At 45.3% G+C, this 16,611-nt stretch overlaps 1 protein-coding gene across 8 annotated transcripts in view; it reads left to right on the forward strand.

Moving 5' to 3' along the window:
• SOX5 (SRY-box transcription factor 5) overlaps positions 1 to 16,611 on the forward strand; it is an 876,032-nt gene that overhangs the window by 296,368 nt on the left and 563,053 nt on the right. For 5 of the 8 annotated variants that reach the window (XM_053255251.1, XM_053255252.1, XM_053255259.1 and 2 more), the window contains exon 1: positions 10,675 to 10,857. The exons of 2 other annotated variants lie outside the window; for them this stretch is intronic. In XM_053255251.1, coding sequence (XP_053111226.1) covers positions 10,820 to 10,857 — 38 coding nt within the window. In that variant the 5' untranslated portion in view covers positions 10,675 to 10,819. Of the gene's footprint in view, positions 1 to 10,081; positions 10,133 to 10,674; positions 10,858 to 16,611 lie in introns of those variants that run through there. One more of the 8 variants, XM_053255255.1, reaches the window with a different exon arrangement.

The raw sequence follows: 16,611 nt of genomic DNA on the forward strand, positions 1-16,611 counted from the left end.
ACTTTAGTTGCGAAGCAGTCTATAAATATCAGTTGTATTGTATTGTGTTATGGGAGATTTAGTCCAAAAACAGCTGGGGGTGGTGTGTGTGTGTGTGTGTGTGTGTGTGTGTGTGTGTGTGTGTGGTGGCCTAAGTTGAGCAGGCCTGATCTAAACAATACACTTCAGAATCAATTTCAGCCTTGTAAAAATCTCTGATGAATAATGGCTGGAACACAGACTTTTTTCAATGAACGAAATGCAAATCAACATCTCTTAGCAAATACATTAATTGGGCTTATGCAGGAGTTGTTGTTTTTCTTTTCGTTCTGCTTTGCGGTGGGGTGGATATCACTGCTTGGGGCATTGGGCAGGGTGTTCTCGGGCACAGAAGGTGTGTGCTTCTGTATTATGCGCCAGAGAAATTTAGGAACTTGAAACTGACATCCTTTGGGAACTCTTTTCTTGCTCTACTCTCTAGTGGATCCTGCTCCCTCAGATTTGTTGTGAACATGTTGTGACAGCTCTCAGCTTACAAGCCTTAACACTACAGCAAAGTGACTTTTAGAAGAGGGCTTTGTGTGAGTGAGGGCTCACCATATCAGCTCCAGAGCTTCTTCTGTTAACCCCAAGTTTCAGCCTTGGAACATGTGAAGTAATGAGATGCTTTCTGTGTGTGTACAGAGAGATGGCTGGTGTAGTAAACATGGCCAGTCACCATACATTTGGGATTAGGTGGTCACAGGGCCTTTTCTTGCCTTTTGGGGGGGGGGTGTCCTGCAGTGCCAGGCTTACTGGGCGCTGGTGTCGCAGTGGAAGATCCTTCCAATGGCTGCTTGGTCCAAGCCACAGTGTTGGCACAAGCTGGAAAAGAGAGAGTGGAGCTTCCAGACTGGGAGGATGTTGCCCGAGCATGACAGCTGATCAGGGAGGGATGTGGAGGCAAGAGTGAGAAGTCAGAACATTATGGGAGGGGGCAGTGTTTGGGGATGAGGCCAGAAGGCAGTTTAGGGGGTGAGTGGAATGCAGAAGTGTACTTAGGCAGTCTGACACTGACAGTGAGGGAGGGCATAAAGCAAGGGAAGACATGGGCTCCCAGTGAGGAGCCAGACCTGTGAACATGCTACTTTTCAGGAGGAAGAAGAGGATGACTGTAACCTACTCCTCTGAACTCAGACACTTGAGGCCAGCCAAGTACCAGGCATATACCTCCAAACCCAACACCTTTAATGTCCTGAAGAGCAAGCTACCTCAAGGAGCACCTTTTCTGATATGAGCACCTGCATCCTGCTGTGTGCCTAAATAATCTTCTGAGCATTTTTCTGAGAATCATGCTGGCAGCTACAAGATGCAGGACTTTTTCAGTGGTAGCCTCTGTTCTCTGGAACGTCCTCCTTAGGAATATTCCTCCTTAGGGAGGAGAGCTGGTCTTGTGGTAGCAAACATGAATTGTCCCCTTTGCTAAGCAGGATCCACCTTGGTTTGCATTGTAACCTGACTATAAGTGTGAACAGTGTAAGATATTCTTCTTAGGGGATGGAGCCACTCTGGGAAGATCATCTGCAAGTTTTGCCTGCAGAAGGTTCCAAGTTCCCTCCCTGGCATCTCCAAGATAGGGCTGGGAGAGACTCCTGCTTGTAAACTTGGAAAGCTGCTTCCAGTCTATGTAGACAATATGTAGACTCGGTAGAAGGCAGCTTCTGTGTTCCTACGTAACATCTGCCAGGCCTCTTTGCTGCTGGCTTCTGGGTGCCTGATGAAAACTGACCTGCTTGGAAAGACTTAAGGATGGTTGTGATTCTGTTGGTTTCTGGCATTTTGAACAGAAGCTGAAAGATCTGTCCATCCCCTGCCATCTGCAGTTTTTATTAAGCAATTGCATTATCTATCTATCTATCTATCTATCTATCTATCTATCTATCTATCTATCTATCTATCTGCTTCATTGGGCACTTTGTAACAATCAAAAGATTTTAACTGGTTGATCTAAATTGATTTATCAACTAAACTTTTCAGATATAGTAAGTCATATTTGTATATAAATGCTAGTTTGCATGTTGGACAAGTCAGTTTCACTCTTTTGTCCACTGAATTTTCACATCAGAAGTCAGAGTGTGACTGAGAGCCGAAGGAAGCAATTCATTTCTCTGTGTGTAGCATACAGAGATGCATGCTTGCCCCTTCTCAAGAATCACTGTCCGCTAGGCCTGTATGTCTGATTCCAAGAAATACCTATCGCTACCTGCGCTGTATAGAGGTAGGAGCTGCTAATGTGTCCAGCTCCACTCAGTACCTGTCATTTCCAACACTAGTGGGGTGTGTCTCTAAGTCAAGCCCACAGGGACTGCTGGAAAGGCCTGCTGGAACACTGCTTTCCTCATGTTGAAAGCACTGAGAGCAACTACACTAAGATTGTAACTCTGTGTGGCCACATTAGCTTGTTGGCCTTGGTTTTAGTTCTTCACTCTAAAGGCCACTTTACAGGAAATGAAGCATCCAAGGTTTGCAGCTGTAGTAGACACATTGTGGGAGTTCGGTGTGAATGGCTGCCTCAGGTCTAGAGTGTCTTGTTGACCGGATTTGAACAAAGCATGTATGAAAGCCCCCAGAAAAGAGGTTACTCTTGATGAGGGAACCACAAGTGAACATCATAAGGAAGAAACTGCCCTGAGCCATTTTTGGAAGGGCGGTATAAAAATCAAATCAAATCAAATCAAATCAAATCAATCAATCAATCAATCAATAAGCAGATGAACGAGTTAATTAATTAGTTAGTTCATTAAGAGATTTGGAATAGGATAATAATTCTGGAAACATGGTAAATCTCCCTGTTCTGGATAATGTTATACTCTCTCAAAAAGAACGGTTTTGCAGTTTGGGAGTACTTGCAGACCCATGCTTCCCAAGGTTATGGCCAGGAGTATTTTTTCTTCTATCAGCTTCGGCTGATAACGCCAACTTCGTCTGTATCTGTGTGAAAATGACCACAAAACAGTGCACATGGCGATAACATTTAAGTTTGACTAATCCAAAGCTTTCTACATAGGGCTGTCTCTGTATTTAGTCCAGACACTCTTACATTAGTACACAATTTAACAGCCTGGATGGTTTCGGGAACAATTCAAAGAGACCTTATTTCACCAGTTTAAAAAATGTTCCAACAGCTACCAGTAAGTTTTTTTTTGGGGGGGGGGGGAAATACAGAGTGCTATTAAAAAGTAAAGTGTGCCATCAAGTCGATTTTGACTCCTGGTGCCCACAGAACCCCGTGGTTGTCTTTGGTAGAATACAGGAGGGGTTTACCATTGCCTCCTCCTGCGCAGTATGAGATGATGCCTTTCAACATCTTCCTATATTGCAGCTGTCTGATATAATTCCAGCGGGGATTTGAAGCGGCAACCTTCTGCTTCTTAGGGACCTTCTGCTTCTTAGTCAAGCATTTCCCCCCTGTGCCACTTAGTGCTGGTAGTTACCTAGAAAGTCCTAAATGGCTTTCATCTGGGGTATTTAAGAGAGTCTCTCCTTCTATACAGACCCCATGGCTCATTAAGGTCATCTGAAGAGGCCCGACTGCAGATGCTAGCCGTTCACCCGGCAGCCACTCAGGATCGGGTCTTTTTGATAGCCGCTCCTGAGCTTTGGAAGACATTCACCGCCGAGATGCAGGGTTTGACTTTCTTGTCTGCCTTCAGGAGAGTCTTGGATGCCTTTGTTTATGCGGGCATTTGGTTGTCTTTAACAGGTTAAATTATTTTAAATTTTAATTTTCACATTTTTGAATTCTGGTTTTATTGTACACCACCTGGAGACCAAGAAGCGGTTCCCACGATCAGTGGGAGCTGCCTGGGGAGGGTTAGCGAGGAGAGCGGGCTTAGCCCCCTCTCCCTGCACATGAGCAGGCAGTCTGCTCCAGGTGACCGAAGCAGCCGCCCACACGACTGCCGGCTCTGTCACGGAGCCCGAGGGGGCTGGGAGGATCGGGGGCCACATGGCCCCCGGAAGCTCCAGCATGCCCTGGGTGAGCGTGCAGGACATGCTGGAGAGACCCCCGAGGCGGGAGGCTGCTTTTAAGCCTCCCAGCCAGGGGTCTACTCATGAGTCGCTGCAGCGCAGCAACACGCGGTTAAAAAAACCGTGTTTGCGGTAGTTTAGTGGGTTACCCGCTTAGGAACCACTGGGCTCGCAGCCAAGCCTGGTGGTTCTCATGATGGGAGGAAGTCGGGCTGTCCTCAACTAGCCCTATTTTCTCCCATCGTGTGAATAGCCTCCAAGCGTTTTGGTGGTATAAACAGTTAATAGTAAATAATAAAATAAAAATAGGAACCTAAGAAGGCTCTTGCAGGATCATACCAAAGGTTGACTAGTCCAACATCCTGGTTTCCAACTAGCTGCTTCCAGCAAGCCCACAAGGAAGGCTCAAAGGCAATAGCCATCTCCTCCAATACTCGTAAAGGGATGTGAAGCCAAGAGAACTAGGTATATCAAAATAATTTGCACGAGTTTCCTCTTTCCTCCCTTTCATCCCACTTCCCAGCTGTTTGGTCTGTGTTCAGCCTTCCTCAGTAATAAGGTTCTGTTTCCTTATTCTCTTCTGGTCCTCATGGCTCAAAACCATGTTCTATGATATGCTTAGTGAGACAGAAGAAAGCAGGACTAGGAGTAGTTACCAAAAAAGGGGGAACTTGTACTCTCTGCTTCAGCTGGGGCTTTTATGCATAGCAGGTTTTACCACAAGTTTATGGGAAGCTTTAATGCAAACTCAAAGTTTTCCCCAAAAAACGACACAAAGAGTCAATTTTTTAAAACCCAGATGTAAACTGGGCTACACTCTAATGCACAGTGGATAACCCAATGTGTGTGAACTGCTCCCTGATAACTCACAGGGACTTCGGGGTAAATCTAGCTGATATGTGAATGCACCCCCTCCATTCCGGAGGAGATGTGAGTCAAAGGGCTTCAAAAACCCCTGTGTGTAAATCTTCCTGCCTATTATGAAATTGGAATGGTCAAGGAAGGTGTGCTAGTGAAATGTCATTTCAATGTGTATGTGTGGTGATGGGCAGGGTAAGAGTCCCATATTTTGGGCTACATGCATTGAAAGGAGATGAATCATCAGTACAATTTTTATGGTAGGTTCACACAATAATCTAATCACGGTTTAGTTTATCACAGGCAGGTTTGGCAGAAGCGTGGGCGCTCCTCCTGCTTTATGAGAGAACGGGACTGCAAACTTCAACTTTCAATTCCAGACTAAACACAACTCTACGTGCCATCTGAACTCGAAGTCATGGAACTGTGGATAGTTTTAACTATCCTTTGTACAAACCAGGACCAAAATTTCAGAACCTGATTTCTGAACAAACCATAGTAAAAACTGACCTCATTTCTCCACTGACATGTGGTGTTGTGGTAAGTTTGAAATTTAAAGCAGATATTTTTGATCTCATGAAGGAGGAAGGGAAGGGAAGGGAAGTGTGCTGGCCCATGGTTGTCCCAGCGTCATTCACAATCAGAGGCGCTCTTACCCCTGGATTTTGGGGACTCCACACCACCAAATCCTCATTAGTCTGTCCTGGGTGGTGTGGTATGTGCCTTCAAGACCCAATGGGGCTATTCTCACGAGCAGCAAAAATCGGGCTAGGAGACCCTTGCCCGATTTTTGCTGCTCATGTAAACCACCGGGCTCGCAGGCGAGCCTGGTGGCTTACAAGTGGCTAGGCTGCTTTTGTAGCCCTCCCCTAAGCCTGGGTTTGTGGAGCAAGTGCTTCCTGATTGTGAGTAGCCGTGGCGCCGCTACTCATAGGTAGACCCCCGGAGGGGAGGCGAAAACCACCTCCCGGCTCTGGGGGTCTCCCCAGTATGCCCTGCGCACTCGCTCAGGGCATACTGGAGCTTCCAGGGCCCGTGCGGCTCCCGAGCTCCCCAGCCCCCACCGACTCCATCACAGAGCTGGCAATTGTGTGGGCAGCCGATCCGGCCACTCAGAGCTCCTGCTCTGCTGCAGAAACCGAGTCACACTGATCATGAGACTCGGCTCAATGTGTTAAAAAATGATGCTTAACTTGCAGTGTGTGGGGGTGGGGGGTGGCCTCCAAAGGCCTTTAGATCCAGGCTCCAAAATTACCTTGGTGCACCTCTGTTCACAATGGTTTGGAAAATCATCCAAACCCACCCATAGTTTTAATCTGGTTCTGTTTTTCCCCCAACGGTGTGTTATCTCTATGTATGTTTCTCTGAAATGATTTTTCCTGTGAAAAGCTGTTTGTGGTAGACAAATGCAGGGTGACTAGCTACACAGGTAGACAAGAGGAATAGTTCTCCAGATGCATCCTTTCTTAAGCTCCACCTGCGAGGCTTCCCTCTTCTATTTAAATACTGAGCATGCAAAAGCTGAGTCCTTCCTGTGCATCTGGCCAACCTTCAGCGAATGTGCACGCCTTGTGACTAGAAATGTGCGCGAACCGGTCCGCAGGCCATGTTAGAGGCCTGTGGACCAGTTCGCGCATGGCCCGGTCCTGTGGTTTAATGCTGGGGGGTGTTGCTTTAAAGGCGGCGGCGGGGGGGGGGGGTTGTACTTACCCTTCCTGCTGCTTTTCCTCCTCCGGCGCTCCATTTGTGAGTAAAAATTCCGAGGCAGCAGTGTTCCTCCCTGCCGCCCCTGCCCCCTGGTTGTCTGCCCAAAACACGAAAGTATCTGCCGCGCATGCGCACACCACCGACATGCGCATGTGCGGCAGTTACTTTCGTGTTTTGGGCAGACAACAAGGGGGCAGGGAGGAATGCTGCCTCCCCGAAATTTCTACTCACAAATGGAGCGCCGGAGGGGGGAAAGTGGTGGGAGGGGTAAGTATAACCCCCCCTGCCCTTAAAGCAACACCCCCTTGGCGTCGGACCATGCCTCCGTGGTCCGTGCACACCCCTACTTGTGACCTATCAAACCCAACTCAGCCCATCAGCCCTGTATGGTGGTCCAGTAGCAGCTCACTAAAACCTGCTAGTTCTGGCTGCCTGGTATTGTAAATGCAGTGTGGGAGGGAGCAAGCTTTTGGTTAGGAACAAAGGAATGTGTCTTATATTAAGTCAGACCATTGCTCCATTTAACTCAATACTGAGGCGGTTCCCACGATCAGTGGGAGCCGCCTGGGGAGGGTTAGCGCATGAGCAGGCAGTCTGCCTGGGGCGGCCGAAGTGGCCACCCACACAACTGCCGGCTCTGTTGTGGAGCCAGCAGGGGCTAGGAGGATCAGGGGCCGTGCCGCCCTTGGAAGCTCCAGCATGCCCTGTGTGAGCGCGCAGGGCATGATGGAGAGACCCCCAAGCCGAGAGGCTGCTTTTAAGTTTCCCAGTCAGGGGTCTACTCATGAGCTGCTGTGGCACGGAGCCGCACCACGGCAAAACACAATAATAAAAAAAACGGGTTTGTGGAGCACTCACTCCGCAAACCTGGTTTTAGGGCAGGGGTAGTTTAGCGGGTTACCTGCTTAGGAACCACTGGGCTCCCAGCCGATCTCGGTGGCTCTCACGATGGGAGAAAATTGGGCTATCCTCCACTAGCCCGATTTTCTCCCATCATGTGAGTAGCCTCATAGTCTACACTGACTGGCTGTGGCTCTCCAAGGTTTCAGGCAGGAGTCTTTCCCAGCCCTACTTGGAGGGGATGCCAGGGATTGAGCCTGGGATCTTCTGCATGCAAGCAGATGCTTTACCACTGAGCTACGACCTCATCCTCATAGGTCAAAGATGAGTTGATGGCTCATGTACAGAGAGGCAAGTGCAGACTGCTTTTCTGGGCTCTTGCTGCTGGCTGTTTGTTAGACCCACCTCTCCTCTAGGACTGGAATACAAGTAACTAAAGCCCCATTCAAAAGCTGGCCTGGATCAAGGAATTGATTAACCAAAAACACCACAATCATGGCCATATTTCTCTTCTTATTTCTTTTAGCGAGTTCTGTTCCAACCAAGGTGTGATTCCATTGTCTGCTCCATTTCCAGAATACCCCCCACCCCCACCCCACACACTTACATTTAATCACTTTCTCTTTGATGAGGGAATTTCCCTAAGGATTTGTTCCCAACAAATCAGATCAAGCATCCTGCCCACTTGACCATAGAGGGCTTCTGCCGCACTTCCACTCCCTCTTTCCCTTACTACTGGGAGTGGGCTCCCTCATGTAACGTGTGTGTGTGTGCGTGTGTGCGCGCGCACACACTATTTGAATCCTATCAGTGGATTATGATCCTGGGATCAGTCCTTCCGACTATGTGTGATTGTGAGCAATATAAGATTGATTCCAGTTTATAGAGCTGTGTGTTTCTGGATGTAGCGGGGCAGTATATACAGATGTTGCAGTGACCTGGCCTCTTGATAGTCCCCTCCCTATTAGGTTATGAAGCTGTGTGTGTGTGTGTGTGAGAGAGAGAGAGACAGAGAGAGAGACAGAGAAGCTCTTCTCACGATGAGTGAGAAGAGCTGCTGGCAGGGGCGGCGGGGATCGGGGTCTGTGTGGACCCTGGAAGTTCCAGGATGCCCCGTGCAAATGCACAGGGCACCTGGGAGGCTGCTTGCAGTCTCCCGGCCGGGGGTCTACTTGTGTGTCACCGCGTGCCGTGGCAACACACGAGCAAAAAGATGTGGTTAACGGAGTACTTGCTCTGTCAATCTTGTCTTAGGGGAGGGGTAGTTAGGTGGGCTAGCCTCCCTGGGAGCACTGGGCTCACCTGCAAGCCTGGTGGTTCTCACGATCCCTGGAAAGTGGGCTAAGCTCCCTTAGTCTGCTTTCCAGTGATCGTGAGAATAGCTTGAGAGAGAAAGAGAGAGAGAGAGAGAGAGAGGGAGGGAGAGAGAGAGAGAGAGAGAGAGAGAGAGAGAGATTGTGTGACTGACTTGATGATGGATTTTATTTATTAATTTTATACATAGCTTTCTTCCAGTCGCTTCCTTTTCTGTACAGCTCTTTGATGGAGTTTGGAACTAAGCGAACTTTTTTAGGTGTATGGGGGTGGGGGGTGGGGATCTAAGGGTTTTTCTCCTCCTCCTCTTGTTTGTGGTGCTGGTGGTGTTGTTGCCAGGCCGCTTCGTAGCACTTTGTGGGCAACGCAGTGAAACCGACAGAGTGACTGACAAGTTGTTTACAGGTTTCCTTGAAGGGGCCTCTGGTATATTTCAATCTGTCAAAGTTGCTTTTCTTTCCTCAGAACAATGCTTGATTGTTGTGTAGGGCTTCCCCCCGCCCTCCTTCCCCCTGCACAGAGTGAGAAAAATTAAAAAAGAAAGAGAGAGAAAGAAAGAGGAGGTGAGAAGGAGAAAGAACTAATACACACATTTAAATCGGTACAAATATATGGTAAATAATATGCACATTGGACAACTCTTGCAAGACAAATGACCTTGGAAAACATTGTTTTAGGTCCCCTCCCTTCTCTCTCTAACTCCCCTGAATGAGTTGCTAAGTGCTTTCTGTTTTAATCAGGCAGTCCTTGTTTAAGTTCCTTTGGCCACTGATCTCCCCCCCCCTTGTGCCCCCCTCCTCATCCCTTCACCTATACAAAGGGTGAAGTGATGGGTGTGTGGCTTGTGTGTTAGATAATCCTGGTTAACAGAATCTGGTAGCCGCCTCCCCCCCCCCCCAATGCTGCAAGTGCATGCCTGTGTGTGTTTACTCCCTGTCTCTAATACAGATATATTAAGCCACAAATACAGAAGCATATTAAAAAGATTAAATAAATACACACAATTCTAGTACTGATGCCTTCCTCCCTGCAACATATTGGCGAAAGCAAAGGTTGGGGCGAGGGATTGGATCTGGTTAGTTGAACTAGACAGCAGGCTCTAAACAAGTGATTGTGTGGTGCACATGGGTTTGTGTGAACTCCCTGGCTTTTGTGAACTTACACACACACATACACACAACACACACAGACATTTTTGCAACTGATTTCTCTCTCCCTACCCCAAATCATGAAGCTGGGATATTTCAATAGAGAGAGAGAGAGAGTGTGTGTGTGTGTGTGTGTGTGTGTGTGTGTGTGTGTGTGAGTGAGAGAGAGGAGGGGGCTGGTGTGTGGTGGAAGATAGATCTATCCATTTATTTTGTCACATACCCCAAGCACACTGGGGCAGGGGAGAGAGGTGGACCCTTGCGAAGGAGATCGGGTAGGACTTTCTCTCTCTTTTTCTATTTCTTTTTTTTCTAAAACAGCACGTGTGTTTCTATTTACTCTCCATTTGTGGGATAATCCAGAGCAGATCGAGAGATCTGCCCCCGGGTCCTCCTCTCTGCCTTGCCCACCCACCTCCTCCCCCGTCCTGAGCAGACTGGGGAAAGTGCGGGGTGGGGTTGATTATATGGGGAGCAGCAGGGGATTTGGGGAGGGGATTTAACACTGTCCACGACCCCTCTGGGTGAGACCTGAGATAGGGGTGTGTGTGTGTGTGTGTGACAGCAGCAGCGGTGGTAATGATGATGGCATGACTTTGCAGCGGGGGTGGGGGGTGTCTGCGAGGAGGGGAGCGACCGTCAAGGCAGCAGGACAGGCACCCCGGAGGTTGGCTGCTGCTGCCGCTGCCTGCGCGTCCACAGCCATGCGGCGCAGCTGTGGGGGGAGCTTGCTCCACACCGTCTACTCCAGCTAAAGTGTGCTACCCCTTTAAGAGACTGGTCAAGTAGTCCTCGCTCAGAGAGGGAGAGGGAGAGAGAGAGCGCGCGCGAGGGGAGAGAGCGAGGGAGGGGGAAAAAAAATCAATCCGGTTTAGGAGGTTTGGATTCACTTGACAGGTTCAGTTGGAGGCGATCCTAGGTGGCTACTGTGACAAAGGGAACATTTCTGCTTTTTCTCCAGCATGCTAACTGACCCTGATTTACCTCAGGAGTTTGAAAGGTGAGTGCAGGAGGAGACCCGAGTGTGATGCCCATGCCTTTCTGTATGGTTGTCTCTCTGTGTGTGTGTGTGTGTTCTTAATGGTTTTTCCCCCCATAGTGATGATTATTGTCGTAGAGCTTCGCATCTCTACTTAAGATGCAACTTTCCTTGAATGCGTGTCTGTATCATCCGAAAGAAAACCCAACACCGGGTCTGGGATCAGTGGGAGCAGAAGAGGCACTTTCTCTCCCTCCCCGCGTGCTGTAATGTCAGATCGCAACTGATTTGTGTGTTTGCTGGCTTATTTTCGCTTCTCTCCCCACCGCCCCGCTCCTCCCCTGAACTGGATTGAAAGGGATCACCCAAAGTCCTGTAACCTACTTCGACAGAGAGAGATGCCTTTCGGATTTGGTTTAGCTCCGTGCTAGAGATTTCAGTGAACATCATCACGACTGTATCTCTCCCCCCCCCCGCACCCCCGACCATCTCTTTTCAATTCCCTGCTCCTGTTTTTCTCCGCATCTTCTTTGAATTAATCTTCTACATAATGAGAGGCAACAATGTCTTAAGATAGATTTTCTCTGATTTTTAAATATCAGTGGCTGTCGTTTGAGAAAATACTTCCTGGGATGAATGGAAGCGCGCGGGGGGGGGGGGGCGGCGTTGGTTTTAAACTTTCAATTTCATCCTTCCATAAAAGTTTCTAGGAAGCACATGACCTTTTCCTTGGTCTAATAAGAGTGCTTGTCGTGGAGGGGGCAGCTTAATCTCAATGCCAGGCGTGGATAAAAAGGAAGGGGAAGAAACTGCACCAGGACAGAAAAGTGAAATCTGCTTTCAGAGTTTACTAGCGTAGCTCTTTGGCTATGTGTCACAACTGATATTTTGATTTATGGCTTATTTGGTTTGCCATGCTCTTCCCCAGCACCTCCGTTACAGGCACACACTTGCTAAAGTTTAGAGTCCTGAAAGTCTTTGGAGTTGCCAAGGCTTCTAATCTCCTGCCCTGCACTGTTTATTTCACATAAATCTGACTTTCTCTAAATATGTTTGACGTTTCCTCTCAGCCATTTGTACACAGTTTCTTCTTTTGAGCCAGGATTCTTCCTCTCCAGCTTCATTTAAAAAACCAAACCAAACCATTTAATCTTGTAAATAGCTCTTCTTTGGCTGGATTGTCAAACTTTTCTTTCTTTCTTTCTTTCTTTCTTTCTTTCTTTCTTTCTTTCTTTCTTTTTGCCAGGATGTGTGTTCTTAGCTTCCCCTCCCCAAGTTTCATGAAAGCTACCTTCTGCATAAACATTTGGTTGCATCTGACTATGTAATGCAAGCTAGGTGATAGACCAGCTGGTAAAAAATATGCTAAGTCAAGCTGTTCAGCGTTCAAACTGCTGAATTTGATAGTAAAAGGCACAGGGGGGAAATACCCCTCAAACATCTTAAGAAGACAGAAGAAGGCATGTATACAGTGCAAGACGCTTAGATTGATATAAAAAGTGGAGTAAAGACTCGCTAGGCTTGCTTATGAGTGTGTGTTTGTGTGATACACACACACACATATATACACACTTATGTATGTGTGTGGTTTATAAAATATATAGTGTATGTGAGTGTATGTTTGTATGTATGTCTAATTGTACATGTACATATAGATATATTTATTTGAAATAAATAAGGCAAGTGAAACCAGCAAAAGGAGTTAAAAAACTCCTGCTGCATTTTGTAACTTAAAACTCTGCCTTCACAGAAAACACCTTGGGCAGGAGTTCATGAACTGCTTCCAAGGTTTTATTTGATCCAATTAATTTCTCTCCTTTGTTTAAAATCACTGACATTTCTCTCTCCCCCCACCGTTCTTTTAATATTGTGATGCCAATGTACCTGGGAGAAGTTAACTGTATATCAATAAAATCCGAGTTAGCTTTGCTTCTTCTTGAAGAAGTACCCAACAGTTATAAAGTATTATGTCTAAACACCAAAAACATATGTACAAATATATAAGCAACCTGGCTGTTTGTTTTTCTTTTAACTTTTCCGCACTCCCAGGAATACAGGAGTGTAAGCGGCACTGTGTGTGTCTTATCAGTGAACCTTTTGTGTATGTCTTGTTTTAAAGATCTAGTTTCATTTTCATTTTGAAACTAACTTTTGAGTTGATAAATGAACTAGCTTGTCTCTATTTTTATCTGCGCTCACCCCCACCCCAAGAGGTGGGTTTGCAGAATTTTGCTCTTTTAAAAGCACTGGCTAAATAATCCATATGTTAGCCAGCCTTAGCAGACATGTGGCCATCCAGGTATATCGACAGAAGTGATTAAAAGGGGAAAAAGGAAACCTCGCCATGTAATTCTTTTTATTTACCATTTTCCATCTGTGGTTTTAGCTAGTAATACAAACCAATACCTCGGTTAATCATTACCATTTGTTTACATTCGCTGTGTTTGACTGTAGTTACACACACATGGAGAACTGTCCAGGTTGTACACTTTAGTTACAGCAGGACATGTAGAATTTGCATGCAAATCTATATTGTATAGATGGATAGTTCTAATCTGCCCTCCAAACTCCCAAAATTCCTGGTGCATTTTGTACATTTTACTGAAATCACACTGGAGCCACCTGTCAGACTCCAAACTACACTGTTAACTAATGTGTAACAAGGCCCATTTGATACAGACTACAAGGAATAGTAAGGAGATTGATTCCAAGGAATTTTGGTGAGGGTTCAGTTCTCAGTTTACTGCGTTCTCACATACGCTTCAAGGAAGGAGATGTCTCTCAGTGCCTTTTCTAACACTTTGATTTATTCTGAAACTTTCAGAACTTCACCTCAATTTTATACGAAAGCTGATGGTTTTCATAGAATCGGAACTGATCCTGCTTTGTTGTAGTCTGTGTACCCATTTCCTCCCCACCTCTTGCTCTTAATTTTAGTAATACAGAGATCTGAAATGAAAACTATACATAGCATCTGAAAGAAAAGCAGGAATGAATGATTAGCAATATTAATGCCCGCTAGCTTCCGTGAATTAACATGTGCAGTTTATGAGTTCAGACTCTGAACACATTTAACATGTTCAGAGAATTCATCCCCCCTCAGCTTTTTAAAAATAAATAAATCATGATGGGTTTTATCAAATAAATGAAAGAAACTCCAGACAGCTCAAATTTTGCATGTGAAACTTCAAGATTAAAAAGTCCTGAGCTATTTTAACAAGCTTCCTATTTCTCTGCAGTTATTTTGATGAGGTTTTGATGAGGTACTTGTACAGCACAATTTTGATACTATGATACTCCTAGAAAAACAACACTGGGTTTCTTTTTTGAAAAATCATGACATGACCTACGTTAGTCAGGTATAGCTGACACTTAAAGAAGTTTGTCGTTCACAAGAAACAGACGGAAGAGATCTGTAAGTCCAACACCACAGACTTCGTGGTGGAATTTACAAGAACAATTAAGAGCTCAAAATGCCCAGCATAAGCTTTGAATGTATTCATAAAATCATGTAAGTGAAAAATAGATAAGGGGGATGCCTGACAGTGTTCCTGGTATGTGGGATGCGGTTATACTTAAAGTAGCTAGTGCATGTTGACATTTCTCTGCAGATGCACAAAATAGATGCTGAAGGCATCAAAAGACAACAGAGAAGTGTACATCTTCATGTGCCTTCGTGGTGAAGGGTGGATTGTTTTCTTAATGAAGAACAAAAGAGTGGGGAAAGAAATTGACGCTTCATAGAGGAAAAAGTTAATAATTTGTTTCACTTGCTCTAAAAATTAGGGGAGGGATCTTAGAACAGCAGTTGACAAGCAATGCACAAGGTGGTTAAAAAAAAAAAGTTCCAGCTGGGACAACAGCAATATTCAGAATTGTGTCACTCATGCCTTCTCAGCCTCCCATCACATTTATTTTGAGGTTCTTCCAACACTACCAAATGACAAACTCTTTTTCCTATATTGTAATTGTGTGTTGTAGGCTAAAGTTTCCTAGATGGGGAAAAAAACACCTCTACTCCCTCCCCCTTTGCTTCATATTTATGTCTATGGAAAAATTTACACCCTTCGGTCCATGGGCCTGGTTAGAATGACAGGCTGCAGTGCTATTCTAAAATGAATGTAATATCATTTTTCTTTTCTTTTCTTTTCTTTTCTTTTCTTTTCTTAAGAGTACCGACATTTGGTATATGGGTTCATTTAATCTCCATATTACCACAACGCCTGTGTTTTCCTGTTTTCTAGATCAGTGTGCTGATTTGTACCCATGACTCGAAAATAGTTCAAACATCCATTTTGGCCAAACAAAATTTGGCCTGTTGATGCAACTCCCTGTGCTAAGTCAGGAAGAATAATGTATTTTCAGTGTGTGTTTCTGAAATTATTTCGAAGTGATATAACACGCTTCATTTTAGGATCTCTAGGAAACATGTTGACCATAACTTGCATGCTCATTTTCCGTTTGAAGCCTGTAGATTTGAATGAATGTTGTAAGAATTTAGCCTGTTCCTAGCATTGGGAAGCAGGGCCGAAAGAACTCTGAGCAGTGATTCATTTGGTGGAAAGAGCTTTGTGGCACTTGAACCAAACAAGGAATTTAACACGAGCAGATTCTGGGTGGCTAGCTTGTCATCGGCCCTCAAGGGGTTAATTTGAAAAGTGACAGGGAGAGGGGTGGGCGGCAGGTCTGTGCACCCCCTTCAAACCCTGCGACTTTAAAATGTTTGCTTGTGCGTACAGTGGATATGCTTGCTATCTTCACAAGCTGAAAGGCCTGGTTTCCCTTTTTTTTTCATGTTGTCCAGAGACATTAAGCATAATGAATGCATGAGGTATTTACAGCTTCTTAGGGAGCTTTTAACTAGCAGCTATATCTGTGTCAGAGCCTTATTAAAAATGTGACAACCTGTCTTGTTGTTTTAGCCATGGTGCTTTTTGATAGGGATTGAATAAGTTTCAGTTGGCTCCCTAGGAAATCTATATTTTGCTTTTGATCAGGCTATTCTGATTTACCTAGAACATCTGCAAATAGATACCCAGTGATGACAAAGTGAATAATTGACAAAAAACATCACTTGGGGTGATTTTCACATTTTTTCTTTTAAAGCCTACTGCATACAAAAGAAAAGCCCCTACACTTTAGTGAAGTTGAAGTTACTGATGTTTCGATGTTTCCCTCCCACTTATGATTTCCTTGGTAATAATGCCATCATAATTATAAAGGCACAGGAGGGACCTCTTCTCCAACTACAGGTCACATCAACACAGAGTATCTCTTGATGACATGGTAATTGCAGAAGAGCCTTCTCGATAGTTGTAATATTTTGGCACTCATGGGAAGAATTTTGTTAAGGAAGTAGATGCTTAGCAGAGGACAAATTAGAAACAAAAATCTGTAATACATTTGAAAAATTCTGCAATTTCTGGTATTCAGAATGAGGATAAATTGGCATGTTGTTTTTTTAAAATTGCATAGCAAAATTGAATAAAATCAACTTGAAGCAACTATTAGGTTAAAGAACTGTTGAAACTTCTTCTCCCTATCCTGAAAATGTGTTCTTTAGTTAATGTGGCTGAAATTAGTTCCTTTCCTAAAATTCTAGATGAAGTGTGTTGTGAACGAGGCTGTAGAAAAGCAAGATATTAAATTGTGCCAATTTTTAATGTGAATTTCTGCTAGATATTTTAAATAGTGTGACTGCAGTTGGATGTCGGAGATACTTTGGGAGCCCTTCTGCATTATTTGAAGTAGTTGCTTCATAAAGGTATGAGTTTA

Source organism: Hemicordylus capensis, chromosome 5 (assembly GCF_027244095.1).
Source record: "Hemicordylus capensis ecotype Gifberg chromosome 5, rHemCap1.1.pri, whole genome shotgun sequence".
Classification (NCBI taxonomy): domain Eukaryota; kingdom Metazoa; phylum Chordata; class Lepidosauria; order Squamata; family Cordylidae; genus Hemicordylus; species Hemicordylus capensis.